This window comes from Panthera leo, chromosome B4 (genome assembly GCF_018350215.1).
Source record: "Panthera leo isolate Ple1 chromosome B4, P.leo_Ple1_pat1.1, whole genome shotgun sequence".
NCBI classification, from domain to species: domain Eukaryota; kingdom Metazoa; phylum Chordata; class Mammalia; order Carnivora; family Felidae; genus Panthera; species Panthera leo.
In genome coordinates, this window is record NC_056685.1 from 84,594,147 (window position 1) to 84,611,695 (window position 17,549).

Here is a 17,549-nt window from a genome sequence, read left to right on the forward strand (position 1 = left end):
ATTTTCACTACATATGAAACCACCTGTTTTGATCCCCAAGTGTGAATTCAACTTAATCTTTTTTATTTTGAGAGAGACAGAGACAGTGTGAGTGGGGGAGGGGCAGAGAGAGAGCGGGGGAGAGAGAATCCCAAGCAGGCTCCACACTGCAAGAACAGAGCCCGATGCAGGGCTGGAACTCAAAAACCGTGAGACCATGACCTGACCTGAAACCAAGAGACGGACGCTTAACCAATTGAGTGACCTGGGTGACCGATGTGTGAATTCCATTTAGTCCTTTATGTAAACAGAGATTTCAGGGTGAACCCGCTAATGTTAAATGTCAAAGATACTTACTGAACAATTATCTGAATCTCAAACAATTTAATTACGTATAAAAAAATTTAATTTCTAAAATTTAACAATTTTCTCTACCTCTCTTGTGAGGCAGAGGCTTTCCATAAGAGAGTTTCATATGCCAGACCACTGTTAGAGTTCAGCTTTGAGTTTGAGTTTCCCCTTACCTTGGGACTTACTTGTGAGTAGAGAGGCTAACTCATCTTTGGTTCCCCAGAATTTAGGATTAAATGAATGGGTTTGAGACCTAGAGTGACCAGTGCTTCACCTAGAAATTCTAGATCAAGCTTCAGATTGGCTGGTAAGGATTTATCTCAACTATGGTTCAAGACACATAAGTACATCAGAAAATACTATGACCATTACAGCTACCAGCCAAAAAAAGTAAAACTGCCATTCCATATGCTAACCAACCTGTTAAAAGTAGGATCTCCTTGACACAGTAATTGAAATCACAGTTCCCTAGCAAGATTTTGATTCTCTTCCTGGCTCTCTTTTGATTTACTACACTTTGTGGACCTTGATTTTCTCACCTGTTAATCAAGAGGACATTGAATGGAACGATTTCATCCATGTCTAAGAGGCTGTGATTCTGGATTTGGATGATGAACTCTGCAGAAGATCAGATTTGCCACGAAGGCTTCACAGAACCATTATTAGAAAATGAAGCCTTACAGAATCCGGCCTCGCTCTGGAGGGATTTCACCTCCTTCCTCTGCGGGGGAGTCTCACTGCCTGGCTGCCCAGTCTTCATCCTTGGTTTACTTGTTCATTTTCCTGGGGCATATCCTCCACCAGCTTTACAAGAAACCATGCACAGAGGTGCTTCCCTCAGCCCCCATGTTTGGAGATGACTTAACAGGATTGATAGTTTAGGTGTACACAGAATTTAGAAGTCATTCTCCCTTGGGATTTTGAAGACATTGTTTTACTCTATATCCACAGCACTCATGCAAGTACTCAGAGGAGCTGGAGGCCATTCTGATTCTCTATCCCAGGGTTTCTCAAACTTTGGCAGGCATCAGAACTGGGGGGTGGGGGTGGGGGCATGGCTTCTCTTCCAGCAGGTCTAGGTGGGACCTGAGAATCTGCATTTCTACCAAGTTGATGCTGATGCTGCTGGCAGCACACTAGAAGAGCCACTGTCAACCCTTACAGGTGACCTGTTCTGTGTTTTCTCCCCTCCTCTCAGAGCTTCTTTACTCCTGGCATACTGAAACTGCACAGTAATGTCTCTAGCATAGGTCTTTTTTCAATTGCTGGCACTCAGTAGGGCCTTTCAACCTAGAAATGTGTGTTTCTCAGTTCTGGGAAATGTTTTTGTATCTCTGATAATTTCATCCCTTCTATGTCCACAGATGTCTCTGTGGAATTCCGATTAGACAGGTTTTAGATTTCGGTCTGATATTCCTATTTTCTCATTTTTTCCTCTCCCATTTTCCATCCTTTGTCTTTTGGTTCTTCCTTTTGAGAGAGTTTTCAGCTTTCTTCCAATACTTCTATTGCCTTTTTAAAGTGTCTGTTATATTTTTAATTTCTAAGACTTCCTCCTTATTGTCCCAATATTCTTTATTGTCATGTACTAATTATTTACCATTCTTTACTTATTTTGTGGATGTAACACCTCTTTTCTTTTCACACATATTAGGTTGTTTTGAGATTCCCTTTTCCTTCCACTGTCTCTGGCTCTCTTTTTCCATTTATTCCAGTCAAACACTGATTTTATTATTAGAAACTTCTACAAAAGTCTGGCAACCACCGGGCTATCCATTTATATTTAACAAAAAAACACTCAAAAGCTTACTGAGGGTGGGGCACCCGAGTGGCTCAATCGGTTAAGCGAAGGACTCTTGATTTCAGTTCGGGTCATGATCTCATGATTTGTGAGATTGAGCCCCACACTGGGCTACGTGCTGACAGTGTGCACAGCCTGCTTCTGATCTTCTTTCTCCTTCCCTCTCTCTCTCTGCTTGCTCTCCCTCAAAACAAACAAACAAAAAACCAAACCAAAACAAAACAACAAAAACAACTTACTGCGGGCTGTGTGTGGAACAGACTTGTTGCCTGGTGAGTCCCAGCCACAGGTGGCAGGCACAGTGGCGACCTATTTCATGATGGGATCTCTTACATGTCTTACTGCTCCGATCCTCCAACCTCCAGTCTGGTAAGTCTAAGCATGATTGCTAGCCTTTGGAAGGGCTAACAGGTACATAAGCTGAGGTGAGGCAGTGTCCTCCTCAGTGTTCAGATTAGATTTAATTGCCCTGATGCTGCCCTGAATCCCCACTTCTTCTCTGCCCAGTAGGTCTTGCCTCTTAAATTCTAGAGACTCACTGTTTCAACTCTCCAGAGGGTAACTTCCGGTTCTGTCCATGTCAATCACAGGGCTTTGAGTTTGGAGGAGGAAGCTGGAGGTCTCACTCCTTCTTATAAGAGTTTTAGCCTTTCCCCCATTTTCAGTCCTCCTCTGCACCCAAACCCTTATAGTCTTTGAATTTCTGAACTCAGAATGGTTCTGCAGAAAAGAAGTCTGCTGCTTTTGGACTCCACTCCATTTTCTCAAAGTCAGTTACAATTTGTCCATTTGCGTGCAAAATTTTTATGACATCTCTCATGTGGACGGTCTCCTTTCCTGTTTTATCTTTGTTCCTATCTGTGTGCATTTTCTTTTTAGACCTTTACTTCCCTTTTAAGGGAGTTTTAAGGTGCAGGGTGAAATGAATTCATTTAGTCCACCATGCTTGATAGGAGTCTTCAACAGAACTCTTAATGAAGAAAAATGGATTTTCTCTAAAAACCCCAAAATAAATCACAAAACCTTCCGTCAAAAGAGCTACTGTAATTTTTTGCTGGAAAAAAATCATCCAACTTAGATTTGTATATTTTAATGAAGAGTTAGCCTATATAAAGGATTTTCATTTAAGATGATGCTACAAAGCAGAAAACACATTATTTTGAACCTCAAATTAACAAACAGTTCTCATACAGAAAATTAATTCTGTACAAAAACATCAGGCTAAATTAATGTTATTTTATTTACTGATATGGTTCACAGACGAATGGACTAAGAACATCTCAGGCACCAAATATCTTGATTTAACCAAGTATTTAAACTGTCCTTGTGGGGCACGGCACCTGATTGGCTCCTTCAGCAGAGCATGTGACTCTTGATCTTGGGGTCATGAGTTTGAGCCCCATGTTCAGTCTAGAGTTTACTTAAATAATTTAAAAATAAACAAACTGTCCTTGTGAATAAGACACAGAAAATGTGGTGATGATGATCATACAGGCAATTGAGCTCACATCCCTTAACTTTTGTTCACAGACTGACATGAACCTTTAAAGGAAGCTGCTAGATACAAAATCAATGCACCTAAATCTGGTGGATTTCTATACACTAATAATGAAGGAGCAGAAAGAAAAATTCAGAGAACAATCCCATTTACAAATGCACCAAAAATAATAAAATAGTTAGGAATAAACTTAACCAAAGAGGTGAAAGAGCTATACTCTGAAAACAATAGAACACTGATGAAAGCAACTGGAGACAACTCAAAGAAATGTAAACACATTCCATGCTCATGGACTGGAAAAACAAATATTGTTAAAATATCTATACTACTGAAAGCAATCCATAGGTTTAATACAAACCCTATCAAAACACCAACAGCATGTTTCATAGAACTAGAACAAACAATCCTAAAATTTGTATGGAACCCCAAACTGCCAAAGCAATCTTAAAAAAGAAAAACAAAACTGGGGGATCACAAGCCCAGAATTCAAAATATACTACAAAGCTGTAGTAATAAAAACAATATAGTACTGGCCGCAAAAAAACACACAAAGATCAAAGAAAAGAAAGCCCAGAAATAAAACCCCAATTATATGGTCAACTGATCTTTAACAAGTATATGCAATGGGGAAAAGACAGTCTCTTCAACAAATGGTGTTGGGAAAACTGGACAGCTACATGCAAAACAAGGAAACTGGACCACATTCTTACACCATACAAAAAATAAGTTCAAAATGTAATAAAGACCTAAATGTGACGTCTGAAACCATAAAAATTCTAGAAGAGAGCACAGGAAGTTATTTCTCTGACACTGCCTGTAACAACACCTTCTAGATATGCCTTCTGAGGCATGGGAAGCAATAGCAAAAATAAACTTATTGGATCTACATCAAAGTAAAAACCTTCTACACAGGGAAGGAAACAATCAACAAAACTAAAAGACAACCTACCAAATGGGAGAAGATATTTGCGAATGACATATCTTGTAAAGGGTTAGTATCTAAAATACATTAACAACTTCTACAGTTCAACGCCTAAAACCTAAATAATCCAATTAAAAATGGGCAGAAGGCATGAACAGACATTTCTTGAAGGAGACATCCAGATGGCCAGCACACATGAAAAGATGCCCAACATCACTCATTATCAGGGAAATGCAAATCAAAACCACCAGGGAGATATCACCTCACACCTGGCTAAAAGCAAAAACATGAGAAACGAAAAGAAAAGTGTTGGCGAGGATGTGGAGAAAAAGAAACCCTCTTATACTGTTGGTGGGAATGCAAACCGGTGCAGTTACTCTGGAAAACTGTATGGAAGTTCTTAAAAAGTTAAAAATAGAACTACCCTACGATCCAATAATTAATTGTGCTACTGAACGTTTACCCAAAGAATATGAAAACACCCCTATGTTTATTGCAGTAGTATTTACAATAGCCAAATTAAGGAAGCAGTTCAGGGTCCACTGATAGAGGAATGGATAAAAAGAGCTGACACACATATACACACAATGGAATATTACCCCACTATACATAAGAATGAAATACTGCCATTCGCAATGAATGACATGGATGGAGCTAGAGAGTGTAATGCTAAGCAATATAAGCCAATCAGAGAAAGAAAAATACCTCATGATTTCACTCATATGTAGTATTTAAGAAGTAAAACAAATAGGGGAAAAAAGAGAGACAAACCCAAAAACACTCTTTAGAGTACAAATTGATGGTCACCAGAGGGGAGATGGGTGGGGGGTTGGGTGAAATAGGTCATGGGAATTATGAGTACAGTTAACTTGATGAGAACTGCGGAATACATGGAACTGCTGAATCACTGTATTATACACCTGAAGCTAATATAACACTGTACTTAACTACAATGGAATCAAAATTAACAACGAAAAAGGGAAGCTGCCAGTGGCTGCAATTGGGTCTGTGGCCCTTGTGCTCTCAACATTCGTATGAGCATGGACAGAGGTAGGAATGATCAAATGTGAATGTCCTAGAATTAAACGTATACCTCATCTATTAGATGAATCATGATCCCACAACTCTCAATGTACTAAAATGATGGTCTAGAAGCAATTAGAGAAATTAAGTTGGGATAAGTGTTTTGAATTTTTAATTAATCATTTTTAAAAGGCCTATGTGAAAGAAATTCTCATGAAAATGACAATAGACCTGGGGAGCTTGGATGACCACAACTCAATATGAGCCAAAAATACAACACAGTCCTTAAAAAGTCAACACAATTTTAAGCTTCATTAATGTCCAGTAATCTGGTCAATGGGCATGATCCCACCATATTTTGTGTTGGACTTACCTCAAATATCTTGTCTGGGCACATTTTACACCGTCACGGTTAATGACGTATGAATAGGGCAACTTTAAGAATCTAGACCTGTACTGTCCTGGACAACAGCCACCGGCCATGTGTAGCTATTTAATTTTAAATTAAATAAAATTAAAAATGGAACTTTTCAGTATACTAGCCACATTTCAAGTGTTCAATATGCATGTGTCTAGTAGCTACCACAGGGGACAGCACAGATTCAGAGCATTTCCATCAATGCAGAAAGGGCCACTGAATACCATTGGTCTAGACTCCATGTCATATAGGAAAGGATAATTGGAATTTGAGCCAGTAAAAGAGAAGGCTTTAAGAAAACCTTATGTTTTATGACCTGTAGGTATTATTATGCAGAAAATAGAACAAAGTTGTTTTTCCCACTACAGAGAACTAAGGCTATAGGTAAAGGTAGGGGAAGAGCTCAGCTTAACAAATAAAACATCCTAGTAACTACGACTATTCACAGGGAATGGCTTGTCACCAAGAAGTGAGGCTTTGTCCCTGGAAGTGCTCAAAGGGAGGCTGGATAACCTCTTTTTCCAGAGATCTCTCCATAGAGAGAAATGTGTCTTCCCATTCTAAGTTACTAGGATTGCACGCAGATAGTCAAAACCAAGAAAAAATGGGTTGTGACCAGTTATACAATCTACTGAACTGTTTTTAATTCCCCTCATCCTTTAGTGGACACTTAAATGGGGATGATGGTGAGGAACTGAAAGCAAAAAAGACAGGAGGAGGAGAAAAAAAGAAGGATTTATACAATTGACTACTTTCCTGATTCTGCAAACATCTATTCATCTTTAAAGAGTACTGCCTCTATTCCTAGGCCAGTACCTTGTTCAGGATTACATGGCAATTAGTGACTAACTTCAAAAAGCGTCTTGTTTTTTTTTTTTTTTTCTAAAAAAAAAATGTTCGTTTTGATTCTATTCCAATGTTTGTTTTGGAATAAAAACATTTAAAATCGCTCATGCACAGTAAAACTGACCGTCCAAGAATACACACCATGTTTATCCTGTGTTGTAGGGTACCTGCAGCATGAACGTTACCTTAATATTTCATTTTGCCTTCAATCTCATTCTAGAGACTGGTCTATCTACTGGCTAAAGCTTCACAGGGAGGAAGGGAGACTCTCAGGCAGGTGATTTTACATTTATAATTGCCTCTCCTTTCATGTTTCGAATTTAGTACTTATGCAACTTTCAGCCAAGGGAAGAAGCAGTGGTACAGGTTAGAGCCCTGTTTCACTGTTTTGGTCTCTCTATCCAACTAGAGCCTTGAGCCTCTCATCTGTGGAAGATGGCAGCGATACTAAAATGAGGATGAGAAGGAGGAAAAGCAACTAGGCCAGGAGAGAGACATGTTCACTCTTGCCACCCCATCATGAAAAGCAACTGGCTGTGACTTTATTGTCTTGTCTGTCTTGGCAGCACAAGCCTCATTCAGCACAGAAACGTCTCTGGCAGAAGTCGCACTTGATACTTCAAAGCAGCAATCGAAATGGCTAGCATGAAGTTGAGGGGAGATGAGAAAATGCTGCAGGTTCAGGTAAACATCGGTAACACAGGAGTTTTGGGGGCAAGCTATGCTGGAAGGACAAGTTCAAGGGAGCGGCGAGTCATTTCTATGGGCTCCACCGCTGAAGAAAGATGTCCACTGGGTCACTATATCAAATCTGAGACTGTTGTTACCTTGGAAAAAGCAAGTGTTAATAGTGAAAACAGTTCTAAGTGTATATGGAGAGGCGTGAACAGAAAGGTTAACTGAACAGTGTCTTCTACCATTAACTGTATACGATATTAATTAGGGCTATCCATTTGGTCATTCATTCAACAACCATGCACTGTCTACCAGGGGCCAGGCACTCACGCTAGAGTTATAACTGGGATGAAAACACACACGCTCTCAGCTTTTATGAAGTTCCATTCTGGTGGGGAAAATGGACATTAAAAAAATCACACATACAGGGTGCCTGAGTGACTCAGTGGGTTGAGTGTCTGACTTCGGCTCAGGTCATGATCTCATGGTCTGTGAGTTCAAGCCCCGCGTCGAGCTCTGTGCTGACGGCTCAGAGCCCGGAGCCTGCTTTGGATTCTGTGTCTCCCTCTCTCTCTGCCCCTCCCCTGCTCATGCTCTGTCTCTGTCTCTCAAAAATAAATAAATGTAAAAAAAAAAATCACAAATACACAACTGACAAATGTGACTGCAGGTATGACAGCATCATAGACACTGTAAATAAAGGTGATAGGAAAATGTGTCACGTGAAACCTAAGTCTGACTTAGCAAGAGTTAGGAAAAGGGTGCGTACTGTGGGCAGAGAGGAAAGTATCCAAAGGGAAGTGACGCAGAACAAGCTGGCACACTCCTAAAAGCAAGAGCTGAGTCTGGAGAGGGCTCAGCAGGAGAAGATTCAGATCGGGCAAGCGCCTTGTAGGTCTTGTGAAAGATTCTGCTCTTGACCTAAGAGGAGTGGGGAATTCCTGAAGGGTTTAAAGAGCCACGGCATGATCACAAATGTTTCATATCTAAATTGAGAATTCAAACACCTAGCAAACCTGTATTGTGGGGACTGGTTTATGATTAATTGTAAAGATAAACGTAGAGTGTAACAAACACATCTTTGTGTACAATAAACTCTTTTATGTGCAAATCACATATAAACATTTAAAAATCCAATAAAAGAATACAACTTATCATATTAAGATGTTTATGTGTTTATTTTGTAAGACTTCAGCTTTATGAGCTTATTTCCATTAAACACAATAACGTCTGGGTTATTTACACTGGTAAAGGCTATAGCCTTCAGATGCAATGTCCTTTAAATACAAAGACACTAGTCCATTCATCCACATCACTAGAGCAGACATTTAGGGATGAGTTCTTCAGTTAAGGTGGTCAAATTCTATGGGCTCATGTACACCCACAAACGGGTAAAGATGATATGGTTTATGTCCACTTAATCAGAACAAAGCTCCCAGATTCCCCAGAAACTTAAGATTCTAATTTTGGCTAAAGCTTCTCCCCATTTCCCTAATTAACATGACACATTGGTAACCTTCTTTCAGATGCTGACTTACATAGGTTTGGTTTAAAAACAAACTATTTGAGCTTTACCACAGTTACACAGTTGCTTAGTTACATCATCACTTGAAATTACATCAATCATCGTATGTGAAAACGTATGTAATGCTTGCCTTCCTTTTATGCAGCTTTATCTGAGTTATAAACTATTCAAATATCAATGCGCTTTAAAATCACAAATTGAGTTTGAGGAATTATTTAAATCAACTCTGTGCCATATAACCAAGCAATGGTCTCTTGAGTCACCATCTCCCAAGATGATTTCATTAGTCTGATTTTTGAAATGTAACAAAAAATGCATGCTTATGGATGAAATTCCCACTCAGTATGGTGTTGGCTTCTAGATCTGTATGTGTATATATATATATATATATATATATATATACATACATACATATATATATATATTCTGATATATATGTATTCTGATATATGTATATACATATTGTGATATATATATTCTGATATGTATGTATGTATATTGGTACATATATTCTGATATGTATATATATGATATATGTATATATGTTCTGATATGTATATATATATTTTGATATGTATATACATATATACATATCAGAATACTGCAAATCTGATTTTTAATTTTTTTTATTTTTGAGAAAGAGAGAGAGAGCATACACAGGGGAAGGGCAGAAAGAGAAGGTGACACAATCCAAAGTAGACTCCAGACTCTGAGCTGTCAGCACAGAGGCCGATGTGGGACTCGAACTCACGGACCATGAGATCATGACCTGAGCTGAAGTCAATGCTTAACTGACTGAGCCACCCAGGCGCCCCTGCAGACCTGATTTCTAATCACTAGTTCAACTCCACCCTTTTCATCATACAGAAGTCAATGTTTATATGATGCCCACCCTGTGGTCAATTTCCTTTTGTGGGAAAGAGAGATGTGGCCCTAACAGACAGCAAGGGCCAGAGCACAGGATAGTTCTAAGGATGGATGGATAGCAGGTATTTGGCAAATCGTAACTGTTAATGATCAACAGCACATTATTTATCTTCATGGCATTTGATTTTGAAAATGAACATGGTTTAGTGACTTGAAAAAAAGGAAAGAAGATTCTGCGCTTCAATGAAATGTAGTCACCTCATTCTCCTGATTAACAAAAACGTCATTTCCTCCTCCAGACCTGTAAAACACTTAGGTGCATCACTACCAACTTACCCATGTCTCCTTTCCTTCTGTGGACCTCACTCACCCTCACGTTCCACACACACTGAAACTACAGCTCTCTTCCGCACTGGGACAGCCCTAGGCATCTCTCCATCATTCAGGGCATCACCCTACTCGCAGCATGCCCTTATTGTCTGTCTTCCCCCGTTATTCCTTATTTAAAGTCCCTTGAGGGCAGAGGCCAAGTCCCATTTTTCTTTGTTCCCTAGCACTGAGCACATAGGTGGTGTTGCTGGGCACCCCGAACAGCTCAAAATCCACCTACAGACACACAAGCCCTCAGGGTAGAAATGCTGTTCAGTCATTACAACTGAGTTTTCACCAATTCTTTGAACTACTGGAAGAGAGCAAAAGTTTTCCACATAAACCACTCCAAATGCAAACGCAAAGTTCTACCTCCCTCCCTCCCTCAACTATGTGGCCAGGATGTTTCTCAATCCTGCCTTCCCCCTGTGACCCTCTGGCTCCAGAATCCACTCTGGCCCTGCTGCAAGTGCTGCTGCTCGCACCTTTCAGAGCCGTCTCCTTCTGTTCACTCTGCCATTTGATCCTGCACCGGAACCACAGGAAATGGAGGGGCAGACATCTCACACCGTGTTTACAGATAAAGAAGAGGTGACGAAGTCGGCCTGAGGTCGGGCAAGTCACTGGTGTGAGACAAGACAACAACGTGTGCGCCCCATTCCCAGTTCAGGTCTCTCCACTGTTGTACAACGGCCCCACGGTCTCTCTCCGGACTCAGATATTTAACGAGCACCTCCTGCGTGCCAGATTCTGGGCTGGGCTGCTGAGGGACTAACAGCTCAGTAGGACATGAATCCTACCCTGGAATGAGACATGTGACAAATGCCATTGGAGAATCTGAGGGAGTTTCAAAACTGAAGGGAAAAAGCCACCATTCTTCTCAGAATTCCATAATATCATGCAGGCCACACAAGTTGCCAGCATCCTCAGATGCCCAGGACTGTTCCTTGCAGCGGGTAAATCACATTAGACCTCAGGAAAGGGCGTAACCCCTGTACTTCCCCACATCCCAGAGCATCCCCGGTACAGGAGGGCACGTGATGCGATGGGCCCCACGTCACACCACGTCAGGCTCTAATGTCAGCACATGAGGGGAAAACATCTATCAATAACACACCCTTGAAGATCCCTTTAAGACAACAGCGAAGTGTTCTTATGCAGGCATATTCTCCCTCCCTGAGTCCTATATGACCAGTTTTGCCTTAAGTGTTGGAACAGATCGATTACGTATTTTGTTATTGTTTCTTATTTTGAATTTTCAGTTCAGGACCTGATGAAGTAGTTCACATGTATGCTGGGCCCAAAACCTGAAGACCAAAGTCATCCCGGGTGGGCTGAGATATTCAAACTGAGAAAGGCAAATAATGAAGGGGGGCTTTTATTTCCCACACAGTTCCATCTCAAACACACTGCAGGGCGTGCACTCACTGGCTAGGGCGGGGAGCTGAATCCTTTCACTACTTAAATTACTTCTCTTGTTCTTTCTTTTACTTATTACTATTGCTGTTGTTATAATTTATTATTATTTACCAAACACGCAGAGTTGAAGACACATTAAGTAAAACATACATATGCTTGGTCTTCACTGTAAGTTTTTAGGCACTGGTATAGACTAAGTAACAGGAAATCCGCCTGAATAATGCTAAGTGCATGTGGCTTTCCATATATACTCCTTAATTTTTATACCTAATTAAGCACCGACTACATGCTATTCATCTGCCAAGTGCTGGGGAAACTAAGAGCAGGCCCACAGGCCCCAAAGTATACTACGGGAGAAAAGTATGAAAAAAATCATTTCATTACCATGTAGGAGTTGGACATACAAGGCGGGAGGGCCTGGATAGATTAGGGGAGGCTTAAGGAGATGACCCTGACCCCCAGGATGCTGCACATGACCCTTCCCTCACCTTCAGGCCATGATTCAAGTGTCATCTTCTCAGGAGACCTCTCCCTTCATCCCCATTTAAAGTGTTTGGGGTGGCTTTGGGCTCCTGGGTGGCTCAGTTGGTTGAACATTCGATTTTGGCTCAGGTTCCCTGAGTTCTCACGTTCCCTGAGTTCAAGCCCCATGTCAGGCTCTATGCTGACAGCTCGGAGCCTGGAGCCTGCTTCAGATTCTCTCTCTCTGCCCCTCCCCCACTTGCACTCTCTCAAAAATAATAAACATTAAAGTAAAAAAATAAAATAAAATAAAACTGTAAACCCCCTCTTGCCACAAACCCCTATTACCTCAGCTCTTTTTTCTTCCTAGCCCTCACTACCTTCTGAGCACATTTTTTATTTTACTTTTTTGTCCTCTTCTGTGAGAAGGTCAGCTCTGTGAGGGCAGGAATTTTGTCTGTTTGGTCAAAACAGTAATCTCAACCTGAGACGGTACCCAGCACATAGCAGGATTTGGCAAATACTCAGTAGCCTTCCTTGAACATATTAAAGGGCATCCACCAGGGCTCTTCTCTGTTCTTGCTTTCCCATGAGATAAATGCCAGAACAGCATTTATCAAGAAACTGAAGTAATCTTTAAACAAAAAAAATTGTTACTTAGTGTCCTCTTACTCCTCACTAGAAATGGAAACTTCACAGCAGTGACTTGTCTGTTTTGTTCACTGCTGTGTCCCCAGCACTTAAAACAGAGTCTGGCACTGTGTATTTATTCCACGAATTTCACTTGAGTGAATGATCATCATCATCATGATCACAGCTCATCATATTCACTGAGCACTCAGCATATGCCAGATGGTTCTGTCTGTATTCTCTTTTCAGATCCTCACAACCCTAGGAGGTGGGCACTGTTATGATTCTCATTTTGTAGATGAGGAAACATAGACAGAGACTTGCCCAAGATCTGAAACCTAGTAGATGGAAGAACCAGCAAATAATTCCAACTTAAGCTTTGCTTTAATCACTGTTCTGCTGCTGTGACACAGTACTGGCATCACTCTTGGGCTAGTTCCCCCATCATCTGTCCCCTCTACACCACCCTCCAGCCACCTTCAGGACATCCTCCACACTAAAGACAAAATGACACCTTCAGGTAGCGAAACTCATCACCTCATTCTGCCTTAAATCTCTCCACTGGATGTCCGTTGGTAGAGTACACATTTTGAGGTCCCACCAGCAATGTTTATAATAACCACCCTCGAAGGATGACATTATCATTTCTAGAAAAATTACAGGCTATAAAGAACATGATGGGCTTGGGAGAAATGCTCTACCCTTGAGATAAGAAATAACGAGAAAAGGCTTATTTGATTATAACTGGATTCCATCAGCGGTTCCAGAAATACTTACTGAATATCTAATCAGAACCAACTAGGTAGATGTGTTAAAATGGATATTCCTGGGCCCCACCCAATCCCATTAATTCAGAATCTCTAGGGAGAGGGTCAGGAAATCGACATTTTTTAACAAGTACTCTGGGTATTCCTTTGACATTCAGGGACCTAAGTCTTTTCAACTCTAACACATAGGCAAGTACTTACATGTTGAGCAATGCTATATAAAACCACCAGTGTCAAGGCCAAGATCTAACCAAATTTATTTAATGACCAGTGAGAACTCTTTTGTTCAATAATAATGTTATGTATCAATAATGTTATATAATTCAACAAAAATGCTCTAAGTCAAAACTGCCCGAACTCAAGCCACAATTTTTACAGATGTCCAATGTTTGAGTGGCTCATGCTGCCTCACAGGAGGTCAGAACTACCATGTCTGGTGAAATTAACTTATTTATGCCAGGTCAACAGTTTTATTTTTTTAAGTTTGTTTATTTTGAAAGGGAGAGGGAGAGGAGAGGAGAGAAGAGAAGGAGGGAGAGGGAGAGGGAGAGGGAGAGGGAGAGGGAGAGGGAGAGGGAGAGGGAGAGGGAGAGGGAGAGCAAGCATAAGCAGAGGAGGGGCAGAGAGAGAAAGAGGGAGAGAATCCCAAGCAGGCTTCGCGCTATCAGCACAAAGCTGACGTGGGACTCCATCTCATGAACTATGAGATCATGACCTGAGCTGAAACCAAGAGTCGGGCACTTAACTGAGCCACCAAGTTGCCTTATGAGGGCAACAGTTTTAATGTATGTTCATTCCAAACATTATTGCATTTCTTCCCTTAACGTATAGCATCCTGCCATGGCTACAAAATAGAAAAAAAGAAAAAAAAAATCACACAAACCATGTGCTGCCTCTAGCATGTCAAATGACTTCTGTGCTCTGGGTGGGATTCAAAGAAAAGCAAGTCTATTCAGGTCTTTTACATTCTGACAGACCCCTAAAAAGGTTAGAGATGAACTTTGTTAAGGAAAAGTTCAATGCTCATCCAACCACCATCCCAAAGACCCTGGTATTTTACCAGGCTTCCCTGACATTATCAGAAGTGGTCCCTAAACGAATTCATCTCTGGACCTGGGATGCCGTTTGCTCCTGGCTCCTGAAGATGAGAGAAGGTGAAGGTCTCACCAGGTGCTCTTCTCTGCCTCCAGCTAGGAAGGGTCCCCACTGCACAGAGCAGCAAAGATATGGAGAACCAACCTTAAATCTTTTTGTTCAAGACTCCCAACTGATTTTTCCTTTCCTTTAATATGTTTCCAAATGATTTAACTTGCACAAATGACCCCCAAAAACCTATTTTCCTCCACAAATGTTATGAAAAAACAAAAACCAAACACCTTGATCAAAAAGAAGTCAAACAGTCCTGAGACCTACTTTGATAGACATGGTGCTTAACTGTGGTGCCATGGCAAGCTTCTAATCTAAGCCATGGGATGTGGTTGAACAATCTCTTTTGAAATTTCAGAAATTTAAGTACTGACCTAATGTTCAAGTACTTCTATATAAAAGAAAATGCTCTGTCCTATACAACACAGGACAGAAATTAACAGTGCTTCAGAAACAATGACCGTGTACTGCAATATCGAAAGAGGACTACAGGAGAAAACAACACATTTGTAAAAGAAAACAGCCAGAGAAATACATTTTTCAACATATTTTATAGGCATGAAAACAATTTTTCACTACCTATATTGAATTAGCAGCCCCATCACATAAATAATCCTTTGCGGATGCTATGTAATCTAGGTAATAAATAGGATCTCTCATTACATAAAAATGAACAAAATAATCCCCGGTAAGACATGCTGCAACACATTAACGGGAAAGAAAGTGAGAGTCTTCAAGTTCAGTAAAAGATTATTCAGCGCTCACTAAAGTAAAACACAAATGAAAACAGGGAGGACGGTTCAAATTTCGAAGGCTTCTGTCTTTCCAGAGTTCTTTTTCAGTTTTCAAATTATAAAGGAAAGCTTGAAGTGTAATTAAAATCACCTAGGTTGTTTATTTCCAATAGAAGTTTCTAATTTCCTTACAAGTTCTTACGATTTCAACTCTATACCAAGTCAAAGAGAAGACTGTTTTCCCCACCCCACCCAGATTCTAAAACTCCACGGTGGACCCTCTCAACCATGAAGCACCCAATGACCCTCAACTCAAGACTCTCTTGAACATGCTGACAGAACCTGCCAATACACAGGACGAGAACAGCAGGGGGAAGAGGCATTCCCTGGGATTTAGAAAGGCCCCACTGGTCCAATGCGAATAGCTAAAGCTGTTTAAGATACCAAAACCAGTACTCCATTTTGACACCAAATTCTTAAGCAATTATGAAAGACAAAGAAAACAGGTATTAATGCTAGCATAAAAATGTTTCTTAAATTCAGTGTTTATTTGTCAAATACCAACTCCTTTTTCTTTCATTCCTTTCTGTTTCTGATCTTTGGAAAAACCACATCAGTATCAAATGTCACTTAGTTCTTATTCAAACAGAGGAAAGCAGACACAGCGGCTGCACTCGTGACTTAGGTGACCTGGGCCCTCAGTAAAACCCAACCTCTATAAATCACCAGATGTAAGCAATTGGGTAGTGATCACTTTAATTAATTGAACAGCTTTCCTGAAATTTACTGTATAATTTCAACCCTCACAACACCTTTCCTAGAAGCAAGCAACAACGGTGGTTTTTTCTTAAGTTGTATTAGGAAGGAGAACATTTTAAGCTCAATGGCTTAAATATATTTTTAAATTATTCAAGATCATGGTGGCAAGCTACTTAAATTTTAGAAATTTAATGTTGCACATCCTACATGCTACCCTTAAGTGCCGAAAGTCAAAATTATGCCAGAACCTCTCCAAAGCATGAGTATAAACATGTTATTTGTCCTAAAAATACAGGAAATTTAGCACAATTTTAATTTTATTTGAAAACTCATCTTCGCAAAGTAACATGCAGTGGTGTTTATAACTTCAATCACGTACTTAATTTTAACTGTATAAAGCTGATATTTTGATTTATTGTCTCTGAACCTCGGTTTCTACTACAGGTACCACACTTAAAAGAGAATACTTCAGTGTCTTATTACCAACTCCCACTTCTCACAAAACAACTCCAATCACCCTCCACTAGGAACTATGTAATACCTAACCCACAGATCCCATGCCGACCACTGAGCAATAACCAGAATTAGTCCTAGTCTACAGGACATCATCCAACACCTGTCTCTATGAGGTGAAAGCAGCTCCTCTGAATCTTGGAGACCAGTTCAGCAATGACAGCAACACATAAAGTGTGTTGTTACAATGGTATTTCAAATTTGGGAGAGAACGGCTGGAAAACAAGTCAACCAATTTAAAAAATGCTTCTACGTTATCTATAGAAACATTCGTATTTTGCTTGTAAGACCTTTACTCTAGCCCATGCGGAACTGCTACTACCCATGGTCCTTGCAAACATACACACAAAATCCTAACGTTCACTTACAAGGAGAGAAGTGTAATATTTGCTGAGACTGGTCCTAGATTTGGAATGGTCTCCAATTCATTGTTGTTCAGTTTCCTTTAGGTGCCAAAAAAAAGGCGGGGGGGGGGGGGGGGGGAGAAAAAAAGACAAAAAGAATGCTGATTAGATAATCTGTAATTCACAGAGGTAAAAACTTTATAAAATTAAAGATACCTCCCAAATTAAAAGTTTTTAATAATTTACTGTTATCTAAATGTTCTTTACAGTTAAGTGGTATATTTTATTCAACCTCAAATAGAAAGTAAAATAAGACTCACACTTCTCGAAGGCTCTGAAGGTGGCTCATGGAATTTGCCTTGATTAAAGACAATCTGTTGTGACTCAAGTCCCTATGAGAAAACAAAAATAAAGTTATAGGTAGTTTCAAAAACAAATCACTAACGGTCTTTAACAAAGTGCAAGACAGTTATGAAATATCTCTATCAACACTAGTGACAA

The 17,549-nt window shown here is 40.3% G+C and overlaps 1 protein-coding gene across 3 annotated transcripts in view; it reads right to left on the bottom strand.

Annotated features, from left to right (window-relative positions):
• The window catches only part of LRIG3 (leucine rich repeats and immunoglobulin like domains 3), a 49,360-nt gene that overhangs the window by 25,803 nt on the left and 6,008 nt on the right, over positions 1–17,549 (bottom strand). For all 3 annotated transcript variants that reach the window (XM_042947032.1, XM_042947031.1, XM_042947033.1), the window contains exons 2-3: positions 17,369–17,440; positions 17,073–17,147 (exon numbers count right to left, since the gene is read on the bottom strand). In XM_042947032.1, coding sequence (XP_042802966.1) covers positions 17,073–17,147; positions 17,369–17,440 — 147 coding nt within the window. The remainder of the gene's footprint in view (positions 1–17,072; positions 17,148–17,368; positions 17,441–17,549) is intronic.